The 14,487-nt window shown below is 41.2% G+C and overlaps 1 protein-coding gene across 3 annotated transcripts in view; it reads left to right on the forward strand.

Moving 5' to 3' along the window:
- The window catches only part of LOC122559759 (leucine-rich repeat-containing G protein-coupled receptor 5-like), a 164,164-nt gene that overhangs the window by 86,544 nt on the left and 63,133 nt on the right, over positions 1 to 14,487 (forward strand). For all 3 annotated transcript variants that reach the window (XM_087997117.1, XM_043709735.2, XM_087997118.1), the window contains exon 4: positions 5,067 to 5,138. In XM_087997117.1, the coding sequence (XP_087853243.1) occupies positions 5,067 to 5,138 (72 nt within the window). The remainder of the gene's footprint in view (positions 1 to 5,066; positions 5,139 to 14,487) is intronic.

Consider the following 14,487-nt stretch of genomic DNA (forward strand, 5'->3'; position numbering starts at 1 on the left):
TGTATTGACTGTATTGACTTTATTGACTGTATGAGCCCATTCTCTCTTTATACCCTTCCTCTTTCTCCTCCATTCCTTATTTGCAGCTTCCCTGTCTTCCCAGCCCAATTTACAGCCTCCATACATTTTCCAATCCTGCAGCATTCCTGTCTCCCCACGACCCCCATTCAGTCTCCATGTCCTCCCACCCCTTGCAGCCTCTTCTCTCAACTTTAAAGTCCACTGCAGCTCCCTTTGGGCCTCCATTCTTCCTCTCCCTCGCAGCCTTATTCTCACCAAACTTTCTGGATCCCTCAAGCAGATAAAAAGACAGGTCCTGGCTCCTCCCTTCTATTCTAGACAAGAAAGTTGCCTCTGGCCCTGGCACAGTGGCAGCTAGCCTTTAGATCTTGTCACCTCCTGCTCCTGATATTCTGGCTCTGTTCCTGCCCTGGGCAGACATTCCCCAGGAATTCCATCGCTCCAAGAACTCACCTACCTAGCTGCTGGAGGCACCTCCAGTCACAGGCTGGTTCTCTCCCATGTTTACTGCTGATAGGTCCATTGTTGAGTACCGAAAAGTGTGGTGCAGGAAAAGCACAGCAGGTCAGGCAGCATCCGAGGAGAAGGAGAGTCTATAATTTGGGCATAAGCCCTTCATCAGGTGTGTGGGGGGTTGGGGGGATGGGGGGGGGGGGGCGGTGTTGGTAGAAAGGGGGCTGAGAGATAAATGGGGGGAGGCTAGATTCAGGTGGGGGGTGATAATGATAGGTTGGAGGGGAGGGTGAAGCAGATAGGTGGGAAGAAAGATGGACAGACGGGACAGTTCAAGAAGATGGTGCCGAGTTGGAGGGTTAGTTCTGGGATGAGGTGGGGGGATGAGAGATTAGGAAACTAGTGAAGTCTGAGGGGAGGGGAGATTAGGAAACTGGTGACGCCTGACCGGCTATGCTTTTCCAAGGCCACACTTTTTGAATCTGATCTCCAGCATTGGCAGACCTCACTTTCTCCTAGCCACTGTTGAGTATGGAAGGGAACAAGCCTGTGATTGGGGGAGCAGCTTCTCACTATTACCCTGCGTTCAGCTTGGAGTGGGGGTTGACTTTAATCCAATTGATCATCTTGCGAGTGGATTTTCCAGGGCATTCTGAGGTCCTTCAGGGACAGATTCAGCCACTGACCCGTGTGTTTTGAATGCTGCTTGTTACGTTTTCATGCTGTGAATAAGTGTAAGACTCAGTAAAGATTGGATGCAGCACAATCCTTTGCCGACTGACTTTCTGATTCAAACAATGACAACTTGTATATTCAGCTGCTGGATAGCCCAACCTTGGTATAGTGTTTCCTCTGAAAGATGCCAACTCAGGCAGGGTAGATCCCTCAGCGGTGATCTGAAATGTCAGCCTTGATCAATTGTTTCAGTCTCTGGATTTGACATCGGGCCTGACATCTGGGCTGTATTTAGCCTCCCCATTCTGTTTTTACTGATTCCAAAAACAGCAAACGTTTCTATCCTTCCTTCTCAATTAGCAGACAAGCCAGAATAACCCCAAGAGCTCTTAAAGTGTGCATACGCAGCATTTTGACAAACCAACTTTATAGCAATGAGAAAGTAATATAATCACAACTTGCCCCTTAATTCATAGAATCCCTATAGTGTGGAAACAGGCCATTTGACTCAACAAGTCCACATCGAACCTCCGAAGAGTAACCCACCTAGGTCCATTTCCTATTACTCTACATTTTATTTTTAAACCCCTGACTTATGCACCGAACTTACACATCCATGAACACGATGGGCAATTCAGCATGGCCAATTCACCTAATCTGCACATCTTTGGATTCAGGGAGGAAACCGGAGCACCGGAAGAAACCCACACAGACACGGGGAGAATGTGTAAACTCCATACAGGCAGTTGCCCGAGGCTGGAATCAAACCCAGGTCCCTGGTGCTGTGAGGCAGCAGTGCTTACCACTGGGACACCATAAATTCCTGCTGAAATGTTTAGTAACAGCAGTTTGCAGAAATAGACTGGACAGTATTTGATGGAGGGAAACAGGACTCTCACCTACTGACTGGAGAGTTGGCAAGATCTCTGTATTGTCCATGCAGGGAAGTCCTGCTGCTAATTTAAGTGCCTTTTCTTGGCTACTTAACTGAATATTGACATTCCTTCCCTAAAGTCAAGGATCAAGGCCTTGAGTGGGGAGGGGGGGGTGACTCTCAATCTGCTTACCGAGGTATTGCCCATGTCCCCAGACCTGGGAATCTATAAGCAATTCAGTCCAGGTCTGCTGCTTGTGCTCCCCACTTTCTGATGTCCAATCACCTCCCATGGGGCTGGGAGTAATATTAGCAGCCCAACAGAATGGATAGCCCACTTAAAGGCATCCATTGGTGGCGGAGATGGTAGATCATCCATAGGCCTTCCTGCTGTGGACTTCTTAAAATTCTTCCATGGAATCTGAATGTTGCTGGCTAGGCTGGCATTTACTGTTCATCCCTAATAGCCTTCTTGAAATGCTGTGGTCCATTGGGAGTAGATATTGTCACAGTGCTGTCAGTCTGATGTTCCAGAAATTCAGTTCAGCAACAGCCAAAAATTGGGGTTGAAGTGGGAATTAGAGGGGTACAAACCTGTCACCTCTGATCTTATTAAACACATCCCCACCACCAAACTCATGGTGAACACTTTAAATACTATCCGCTGTTTAACTCATCTTTCCTTCAGGACAGGCTTGATTGCAAAAGATTTGTGAAATGAATCTTGTTTTAATTTTTGCACCTGTCTCTCAGCAACTTCTTCCCCAGTCGCAGAAGCTTGTTCTTATTTTAAATGTATATTTCTGTGTTTGTTTTAAGGAACAAAGTTTAATCAGTGCTGCTTTTTAGCCAAACTCTTCCATTTGTAATCATAGCCAGTAACAGTCAATGTGAGGTTAATTCAGGGTTTTCCTCTTTATTCTAACCTTCCAATAAAGTTTCTTCACCTCCAACCCTATTGAATTCCCAGTTTTCATACTTTACTCCAATAAGCTCAGAAATACTGAATCTTTGCAGAACCCTTACCACGTTTATTAACACCAACACTGGAATCAAATCAGGGCCTTTACTGGTTAGTCTGATTCAGTACTACATTGGATGATGTAATTAGTCATTGAACCACTTCTTACTTAATAGTTTAAGTAACAAGTCTGCGGAAGGATGATTCGAAGATAGCACAAATTTCTATCATCCGACTTTGCTAGAACTGAGAGAATAGATAGCCACTGTTAGTTGATGCAAATTCAAATGCTACCTGCAATCACACTATATTACAGTCAAACTGCAGTGTCATTAAAAACTAAGTAATCATAATGTTGAAACACCACACAGCTCAATAATATCTTTGTAAAAGGTATGTTTTGCTAATCATGTTGTCAGTTCAAGTAACCTTTGTATATTAAATGCTTTTTTTAGAACTTAACAATTCAACTAGTTCACAGACCAGAATGGCTATACATGGCTTTGCCAGTGGGATTGGTCTGGTAACTTTGTGTGCCTCGTAAATGTCATCTTGATGCTCTATTTACATAATAATTCTCTCATCTTCAACCTGCGAATGACATTTGGAATTTTCACTGATCAAATTGATGTTCAGCTCTGATATTCTATTGCAAATGAAAAGTTAAGAAGTGTTAAAATTCATTCTTGAGATGAGGACATTACTGGCTAGGCCAGCATTTATTGCCCATTTTGGGGTGGGGGAGAGGGGGGCATGGGGAGCATTAACAATCAACATTGCTGTGGGTCTGGAATCACATGTATGCCAGTCCAGGTAAGGATGGCAGTTTTCTTCACTAAATGACTCTAGTGAGGACTTTTCTGGCCAATTGATTCATAGTCATAATTGGACTCTTTCATTGAATTCAAATTCCACCATTTGTCATAAGATTTGAACCCAGGTCCTGGGTCTCTGGATTAACAGTCCAGCAGTAATACCACTAGGCCATCACCTTCCCAATGCAGCTGTGACAAATGCAGGTAACAGAGCAATCACTGCTCTAATCACATCAAACCATGAAACCATTGGTATTGGTGTTTTGTTTAACTTCTCAACTCAGCTCCAGCATTAGTGACTGAAATAGAAATGGTATTTTCCAAGATAGTGCCTGAGAGTTTCCTCAGGAATGCCTTGGAAAACTGGGTCTAGTTTTTGCACAGGTGTAAAAAATAATTAATAGCTATACAGTTATAACATTTGTCAGACCTTTGGAATACTGCATGCAATTCTAATCTCCCAACTATAAAAAGGATGTCGTGAAACTTGAAAGGGCTCAGAAAAGATTTACGAAGATGTTGCCAGGTTGGAGGGTTTGAGCTATAGGGAGAGATTAAATAAGCTGGGGCTAGTTGCCCTGAAGTGTCATAGGCTGAGGGGTGACCCGATAGAGGTTTGGAAACTCATGAGGGACATGGATAGGGTAAATAGACTAGGTCTTTTCCCCAGGGTGAAGGAGTCCAAAATTAGAGGGTAAAGGTTTGAGGTGAGAGAGGGAAGATTTAAAAGGGACCTCCGGGGCAACTTTTTCACGCAAAGGGAGGTGCGTGTATGGAATGAGCTGCCAGAGGAGGCTGGTACAATTACAACATTTAAAAGGCATCTGGATGGGTAAATGAATAGGAAGGGTTTAGAGGGAGATGGGTCAAATGCTGACAAATGGGACTAGATTTATTTAGGATATCTGATTGACATGGGTGAATTGGACCGAAGGGTCTGTTTCCATGCTGTACATCTCAATGACTCTAAGATTATGAACTTTAACTTTCTGCTGAATTCATTCGCAAACAAAACATGTTAGATATACACAATTAAACATTTTTTTTAATTCTTGTAAAAAAATGTTAATGGTTATTTGTGGCAATTGCCAATGAAATATTTTCCATCAATTAATCATTACAATTTTATGCTTTAGGGATCATATCTAAACTTGTAACATAAATTGCAATAAATAAAAGCTTATTGTGAATTGTAACTTGATGGAACATCACAAAGCTTACGTTTTGATGCTCTAACAAGTTCCCTTTGGTTTTTCCAAATAAACAGCATGTTACAGAACAACCGCTTGGGGGCAGTTCCTGAGGAGGCATTACAGAACTTGCAAAGTCTCCAGTCACTGTAAGTACAACTCTGGGGGTAATACTGCATAATGCTGAGCAAATATCAAAATACCTAAGTTGTATTATACATCGAAACCAAATGTTTAGGATGAAACTGCCTCTTCATGTGTTCTATCATGCCAGATATCAGCACTAGCTGAGAAAATTAGAGAATCATTTCTTGGCCATCATCAACATCACCCTGAAACCAGGCACAAGTGATTCTCATGTTCCTCTTCCTCTTGTGGCCTTCAGCTGACATTTGGAATTTTGAGAGAGACCATAACCTCAGTTAATAAAAAGCAGCAAATGAGAGCTCAAGTCCTTCCTATTGAAGAATCCCACTGTTGTACTGTGGTATCTTGGCTGATGGTTGTCCGCTGAGCTTGATGTTCACTCCTACAGGAGTCATTTTTACCAATAAATGTCACTCAGCTTGTTTAAGCAAGGGGAACAGCATTACAGTATGGTATGAACATGCACGTATTTTCCAAAAATACATTCATTTTCTCCCATGCCTTTAAAATATTGAAAAGGTCTTCTTCATTGTGGGTAATTCAGCAAAATGTTGCATTAAGTTTTTAGTACTGGAAGAGCAATTTCCCTGTCTTCAAAAGATGTGAATTTTGAAAGCCCAAAAAATGAACTTTTTTGAAGATTTTCTGACCTCTAGGAGATCCACCACAGGAAGCCTGTTGAGGGGTCTAGCACATACTGACAGATGTTTAATGGTTTGACACCATCTACTGTTATTATTAGATGCTGCATTATAACATAGATGCATTTTAATGGAATTATTAATCACAGGGCTCTTTCCTGTAGATTGTCTAAGTACTGTCGTGCATTATAGAACTTTCCCCAGTATAGATAGTTGTCAGAATGCATTTAAGACAGTCGAAAAATGGGCTTTGATACCCTCCTGTCATGGTTTGGACTGAGATTGAGACATTGAAATATTCTTTTTACTTTGAGTTTTTAAAGATTATTTTAATTTCCATTCATTAAAATAGCAAAGAAAAATATAAGTGGAAGTGAGGTCAGAAAAAATGCATAACCTTACTGATGTTGGTTTACCAGTCTCAAACATAAAGCATAGTCTTAGTCACTAAATTCCAGAAGAAAAGTAAATCCTTTTTTCAGGATAAGAGGTCATAAGTAGACAAGGACTTCTCTGGGTGTTAACAATAAAGAAGGAGGAGCGTTTAGATTATTGGAAATTGAGCAACTGAGACACTACAAAATCGTAGCAGGAGAAGACTTGAACCTTCTGTCATTGGCTGTTGTGATTATTGGCATAGAAGGATACTGTTAGCCTATCAGGTTTATGCAGATCTCTGTTGCGCTATCCAGCCAATCCCATTCTTCTGCATTTCCCTGAAGTGTCCTTCTGAAATCATTAGTATTTTCCCTTTCACCATCTGTATCATCATCAGTTTCCAGGTCATTACCTTTACTGGGTTAAGAAAAAGTTCTTGACCTCTTCCCTGCATCTTTTGACCAGAACATTAAATCTGTGTCTCCGGTCCTTGTACCAGCACCTAATGGAAACAGCTTCCTTTGTCTAACTTAGGAGAAAGTGAGGACTGCAGATGCTGGAAAGTCAGAGTTGAAAGGTGTGGCACTGGAAACGCACAGGAGGTCAGGCAGCATCCAAGGAGCGGGAGAGTCAATGTTTCGGCTGTACGCCTTTCATCAGGAATGTAGAGAGGGGGACTGTCTTACTTATCCAAACCTTGCTAACCTTGCACTCCTCTAACAAATCTCCCTTCAATCATGGCACTCCCTTCAATCTCTGCAGTCCAAGGAGAACATACTTTTCTTAACCTCTCCAATCTAACTTTATAACTCTAATCCCTAACCCCTTTTACAATAAATCCCCTGTGCCTTCTTAAGGACCACCACATTCTTTTGGCAGTGCAGTGATAGAGTACAGAGAATTTGGAGCATGATTATGTACTCCACACACTTATGAAGCCCAAGATATCATTTGCAATGCCAACTTACTCTGCATAAAGTTCGTTGGCCTCAAGTGGCGGAAAACTGATTGATCTCACCAGGCTCCAGTTATGGACAATGAAATAAAATGGCCAAGAACACCAATATTGATTGATTCCAATAATTCATAATGCATGTACAAATATGAACATTTGTTCAGACATAGAAGAAATGTCACTGATTAAGTAGTCCACTGGCACTCCCATATGGAGAAAGAGCACTTTTGTGGGATGAACCAGGCTGCCTGATGTTAATGGAATCATACTCGAGGAACGGGTCAGTGCATTCAAAAGAGGACAAAAGGAGCAAGAAGAGAGAGGGAGTTAAAATATTCAATACTTTTTTGTCAGGTGGGTTAAAGCAATCATTCTAGATTCTGCAGAGGTTTACTTTCAGGTAAATTAGGCTGAACTTGTAAAGCAGAATCGTATACTGGGTGCCTTTTGTCAAAGCTTATTGTGGAAAAGAAAACAGACAGCTTTCCTTGTTTGCGGCTGTTCATGGTCAAATTTTTCAAGCTATCTTCTGTTCAGAGATAACTCCAATAAAACAAATGGTTCATTGTTGAATTTTTAAACTCTGAGGCATGTTAAACAGAATTTTGTTAGAAATGACATGACAGCTTAATTTCTTTTCCCCCTTTTGTAACCTGAATTCTCTCCCTTCTGAACCAAAGTAAATAAAGGTGTCAGACCTAGAGAATGGTATCCAGTGACCAGAAGATGAAGTGTATTGGTCAATAGGAGTGTTACAGCAGCTGGGCAGCAGGCAATGAGATGGAATGATAAAGGTAATACAGAATGTGTACTGCTGGCTAGAGTAACTCCTTAGAGAAAGACTAGACTTCTTTTGTTCATTTTGGAATTGAGTTGAGTGCTGATTAGATAAAGATGTGCTGCGGTTTAGTTTCATGCTCTGTTCAGTTTAATAATACCACATTTACCAGGTGTCACATTCCACAGCTACCCAGCTAAAACCTGGTGCATTGGTCACTTCAGCATAAAAGTCACACCCAGGAGGTTTTTATGAAGGCAAGCAAATAAACTCTAACAGTGCAGCAGCACAATAAAATCCTCCTGGTTCGCACAACAGCAATACATGAGCAACTTATACATCAGATCTTGTTATTCAGAGTAATTCTAGAATTTAAAAAACAGAAACGCTGGAAATCTAGAATGGAAGTACAGTAGGAATTTCTGCAAGTACTTTCCAAACTCTAGGTCAAGTTTCTATAGCTTGACCAGACCATAAGGCTGCTGTCTCAATAGAAACAACGAGTGGTGGTTTAACCTAAGGGTCACCATATATCAAGCAAATGGAGAGGTTGAGAAGGAGGGTCCTTTATGGTAACTTTAGTGAAATCAGGAACTGAGCCCACTGCTATTGGCCTCCCTTTGCATTGCAAACCAGCCATCCAGCCAACTGAGTTATCTAAATGTCCACCACCTGGAAGGACAAAGGCAAGAGAAGCATGGGAACAACACCATCTCCAAGTTCCCCACCAAGGCACTCATCATCCTGACTTGGAAGTGTACTGCCTCTCCTTCACTGTTACTGGATCAAAATCCTGGAGTTCATTTCCTAACATCATCAAGGGTTTCCTTATGTTCCCGTGGACTGCAGTGAGTTGAAGAAGAGCTCACCATCACCTTTCTTTTCTCAAAGGCAGTTGGGGATGTGCAATAAATGCTAGCATAGTCGGTGAAACTCACATTCTGTGAAGAATAAAATAAAGTCAAGATCAATCAGCAACTCAATAAGAGCAGGATAAGGTAACACTTTTGAATGAGACCCTTTGTTCATTTGCATTCATTTACTTGCACTGATTCCTAAACATTTAAATGATAATTATTATTCATCATCAGAAAATCAAAGATCTGAAATTTAGGTCCACAGTGTGACCACTTCTGGTGATACAGATACCTCCAGCTGGTAAATGAGAATCCCTCCAGCTAATGATAACATGGCCTGTATATAATGTGACCTGACTCTAAGGTTGCAAATACACACATACCACATGAAAATCAGAACCAAGCAGCATGCACACTTTGTGATGCCTGTCAGTCTCTGCCACTGACCTGATGCTCAATCTACCATTTTGATCCTGTTAACGTATTTACTTAAGTACTGCTGTGCAGTCAGATGCAGAATTCATGACTCCCTCCATGTTATTTCTTGGATCTAACATGGAGTGTTCAACTGAGTAACATTCGACAAAACTTGCTGTTGCAGATTTCGTGCATGTATTGTGTTAAGTGTCATTGGAAGAATTTTCCAAACTGTATAGATTTATAACAGAGTGATGCTAGATTTGCCATACAGTTCAGAGAACCTGTAAGCTCTATCAGACTAGTTACACTGGGCTGCACACTGGAATCATGTTTAAGTGAGATCAATGCAAAGATCATGTGCTGCCTATCTCAATGAGTAATCCTGTCTTGTTTCCATTAGTTAAGTATTTATATATTGTGTTGTTGAATAGAAATAGTCTGACACCCGTTGTTCTGCATTCTTTCAGGTTGAATGTGAGAACACAGCTATGTTAGCGTTCAGTGAAAAATGTTTGTCCCTGAATAGATCTGTTAAATAGATAATGGTAGTGGAATTTACGTTTTTTATGAACAGTAAGTTTATATTGTCAGAAAATTCAAGTCATCTTCCAACATTCTTTACTCATGCAGTTGGAAATGCAACAACCATAATTAAACCCTTTATGGTGAAAGCGTAACCTTCTGCAGCTGATGAATCATTGCAGTGTGATTCAAAGCTAATCAACTATCTTTGTAACCATTGGGTTTTACTGGTAAGGTTTTGGAATGCAAAACCATTCACACTGACAAAGCATATAATTTAGGATAAAATTCAATTGTGCTAGTCTACAAGAAAAATGCAAATTTAATCAGTGGTTAAAAGCATAATTCAATGCTGAACATTGTGATATAATTTTCATTACTTTCTGCCTCCAAAAATGAAGTGTTTTTAGGCTTTTCATCACTAAAAATTCATGTCCTTTTGATTATCTTTCTTCATAGACACAAGTTAGAGTTCTATCCCACCGCCTTCAACATAAATGAAAACCAGGGAATTCAAAAAGCAACTATCTCAAGGCTTTTGAATCAGGATCAAATGGTGAGACTGTGCCATGCCAGGAATGATCACCTGACATGATTTTTGCAGGTGAAAGTGAGGACTGCAGATGCTGGAGAATAGAGTTGAGAGTGTGGTGCTGATTTTTGCAGGATTGGCTAATTAATGGCCAGAGGGCACCTCCATCATCCATTTGAGGATAATGGATTGGTTCTTGAAGCCGGACCACCTTCTAGCACTGAAGGACTTGCAACATGTCCCCCTCCTTATTTTGCTAGGCCTGCTATCTCTAGGCAATATAAGTCATTGAACTACTGGTTGCTATTGTGTCATTATCTCTCCAGGCAATATAAGTCAGTATAAGTTTTATCTCTAAAGCCCGTGATTGAAATCTGGGGTACAGCAGCTCCAATAATATTCTCAAATCATCACTAACATTCAAGTCACCTTAGGAAGCAACTCTGTAACATAATTTAACAAAACCATCCCTATCCAATGAGCATCTTGACAATGTATTTATATCTTTGTTCAAACTATTTACTTGGTGATTTTTCTTCCTGTTTTTATTACATCATTGTTGGGGGCTTTGCAATTTTGTCACTAAAACTCATCATTGGTATCATTGTGAATTATCTAGATAGCTCCAGCAATTTAATTAGGTTTTGGATTTCCTCCTTTAATTCTTATAAATCCAAGTCCCATGATTAATTAAAATATTCTGGATTTTGTTTTCCAATTTTCTCTCCTTTACAAAGTATGGAGCTGATTCCATAAGGCACAGGTTTACCAGACTATTGAGGGTTACATTATTTGACAATGCATGTGAATGGTGAGTGTAAAGGGAAATCATCAATGCTTTTCCTGAGGCATTGGAAATTGTCAGGAGTACTGGGAATTGCAGTTTTCTTGTTTGTCTTGAGAAGCCTAATTGTGATTTTTTTTAAAAGCCCTGTTTTTACAGCACGTCCCGAGGATTAAAAATTCGACCATTCTGGTCGTTAGTGCTTACTTCATCACAAGGTGTTTGCATTTAGCCATGAGGCCACTGGAGTCAGCTATTGTTTATGTCATAATTCACCTGTTGGTTGTGTCACTGTGAACACAAGTGGGTAGTGCAGTAACTTAGTAATGTATACCCTGGATTTTGGTTCTGAATCTAGTTAAAAGGCTGAGACAGACATCTCTTTGCCAAAGTGAAAAGAATCCCAACTATTATGTGGTTAAGTGACATGGGTCCAGCTTTATCCTTGTGGTCAGAATTCCACACCACAAAAGTACCCATCATTGGACTGTAGTTGTCATTAATTTTGCATTTGTTTACTCAGATAGCAGCCACAGTGATGGCTGATGCAGAAAAATCAAAAAACACCAATAAAAGTCACTGTAGTCTTAGCAGACCACATGACTGTGCTCTCATTAGAGGGAGATGACTGCTGATGTTTTAACTTGAGGGTCTCCATGCCTCAGGTGAAAGGAGGGATTGAGAAGGAGAGTCATTCATTGTAACCTCAGCCAGTGCAGGAATTGTACCCATGCTGTTGGCATTACTTTGCATGGCAAACCAGCTGTAGAGCCAACTGCGCTAACCGACCTCCAATTAGGCATGCCTGAGGCTAGGGCAAAGATGCCTTTGCTTAGAATACTGTAAAAGTGCCCACACTCTATGAATATGCTCTACTGGCCCATGCTATAACTTAGCTGAAAATGTGTTGCTGGAAAAGCGCAGCAGGTCAGGCAGCATCCAAGGAGCAGAAGAATTGACGTTTCAGGCATGAGCCCTTCTTCAGGAATGAGGAAAGGGCTGATGAAGGGCTCATGCCCGAAACGTCGATTCTCTTGCTCCTTGGATGCTGCCTGACCTGCTGTACTTTTCCAGCAACACATTTTCAGCTCTGATATCCAGCATCTGCAGTCCTCACTTTTTCCAAGCTATAACTTAATTTAGATTTCATGCTTAAAATGGAGAAACATTCCAATTATCCACAATCCTTCTCAGCTGACAACATTCTGTTGATGAATCTAATGGATTCAAGGGAGGGGGAGCTTGTTCTTGTAGTATAGTGGTAGTATCCCTATCCCTGGATGGGAGTCCTGGGTTAAAGTCCCACCTGCTCCAGAGATATGTAATAGGATCTCTGTTAGAACAGATTGGTTAGAAAAATAAGTTAATGAAAATAAACTGATTCAAAAACACACTTGAAAAACAATGCCTTATGCATTCAGAACTATGACAGTGGCTGGGTTAGGGAGTCTTTAAGTCAAATTACAAAAACTCTTATACCATAAGTACTTTAGCAGCAGGATGGTGGGGTAGCAATTCAATGACTTATGATTCCTGTGGAACAAAATGTTACACAAACTGAACACTTTTGATATTTGAAACAACATCCTGCAGGTTTGAACGGGAGGTTTCATGTTTTAATAAGTACTACAGAAAAACAAGTAAACTCCACTCCTTCACTATTAACTGAACTGGCCAAGCAAGTCCTATAAAACATTTCTCATTGCAATTTATCTTAACATAATGGCCTGTGCAAGATGAAAGTGTAGCTATTCAATCATTTTTTTGAATGTCCTTATAAAATGCTTTAATTATGTCATTCGAGTAAGGAGTAAATTATTGAGTTTGTGCAGCTTAATTTCCTGCTCAAATCGTTCCAAGTTTTACATTGCAGTGGAGAGTATGTAATGCTTGTCATGGAACACCAAGTCCAATAGGAACTCACTGGGAGTTCGGTCAGATCTAGCCTTCTTGGTTCAAAAGTAATGATTAAGTAACACACCCACAGCTTTCCTTCATCAACATAACTGGCCTCTAGAATAACAAGTCAAACAATAAGGAGCAAAGTTCCATGTTTTGTTGGAAAAGCTGTTCTTTTGAATTAAATCAAGCATGATTGTATTCCCAGGCAAAGTGTAATACCACAGTTTACAACGGAGTAATCAATAAGGTACATTGAGTAGAATAGTGCAATTATGCCATACAATGGACAAGGAGGGCCTCAGCTGTGCTTATTAGGTGGAGTGTATCACTTGACATTTTACAGGAATTAATATCCTCTGGAATCTCTGCTTTCAGCTTCTCTTTTAAGGGTATGAAACAAAATTTTAAGGGTTATAGAACATAGAACATAGAAGAATACAGCGCAGTACAGGCCCTTGGGCCCTCGATGTTGCGCCGATCCAAGCCCACCTAAACTACACTAACCCACTATCCTCCATATACCTATCCAATGCCCTCTTAAATGCCCATAAAGAGGGAGAGTCCACCACTGTTACTGGCAGGGCATTCCATGAACTAACGACTCGCTGAGTGAAGAACCTACCCCTAACATCAGTCCTATATCTACCCCCCCTTAATTTAAAGCTATGCCCCCTTGTAATACCCGACTCAATACGCGGGAAAAGGTTCATACTGTCGACCCTATCTAACCCCCTAATCATCTTGTACACCTCAATCAAGTCACCCCTAAACCTTCTTTTCTCTAGTGAAAACAGCCCCAAGTGCCTCAGTCTTTCCTCATACGATTTTCCTTCCATACCAGGCAACATCCTGGTAAACCTCCTCTGCACCCGTTCCAATGCCTCCACATCCTTCCTATAGTATGGCGACCAAAACTGCACACAATATTCCAGATGCGGCCGTACCAGAGTCTTATACAACTGCATCATGACCTCAGGACTCCGGAACTCAATTCCTCTACCAATAAAAGCCAGTACGCCATATGCCTTCCTCACCGCACTATTTACCTGGGTGGCAACTTTCAGAGATCTGTGTACATGGACACCAAGATCCCTCTGCTCATCCACACTACCAAGTATCCGACCATTAGCCCAGTACCCCATCTTTTTGTTATTCTTCCCAAAGTGAATCACCTCGCACTTAGCTACATTGAATTCCATCTGCCACCTTTCTGCCCAGCTCTGCAGCTTCTCTATATCCTGCTGTAACCTGCCACATGCTTCCTCACTGTCAACAACTCCTCCGACTTTCGTATCATCCGCAAACTTGCTCACCCAACCTTCTAACCCCTCTTCCAGGTCATTTATAAAAATGACAAACAGCAATGGTCCCAAAACAGATCTTTGCGGAACACCGCTAGTGACGGCACTCCATGAAGAAACTTTGCCATCAACTACTACCCTCTGTCTTCTTCCATCCAGCCAATTCCTAATCCAAACCTCCAACTCACCCTCAATGCCATATCTCCGTATTTTCTGCAGTAGCCTACCATGGGGAACCTTATCAAACGCCTTACTAAAATCCATATATACCACATCTACCG

The sequence above is a fragment of the Chiloscyllium plagiosum genome, unplaced genomic scaffold (assembly GCF_037043375.1).
Source record: "Chiloscyllium plagiosum isolate Xiang-an unplaced genomic scaffold, Cpla_swu_hap1 HiC_scaffold_19, whole genome shotgun sequence".
Taxonomy (NCBI): Eukaryota; Metazoa; Chordata; class Chondrichthyes; order Orectolobiformes; family Hemiscylliidae; genus Chiloscyllium; species Chiloscyllium plagiosum.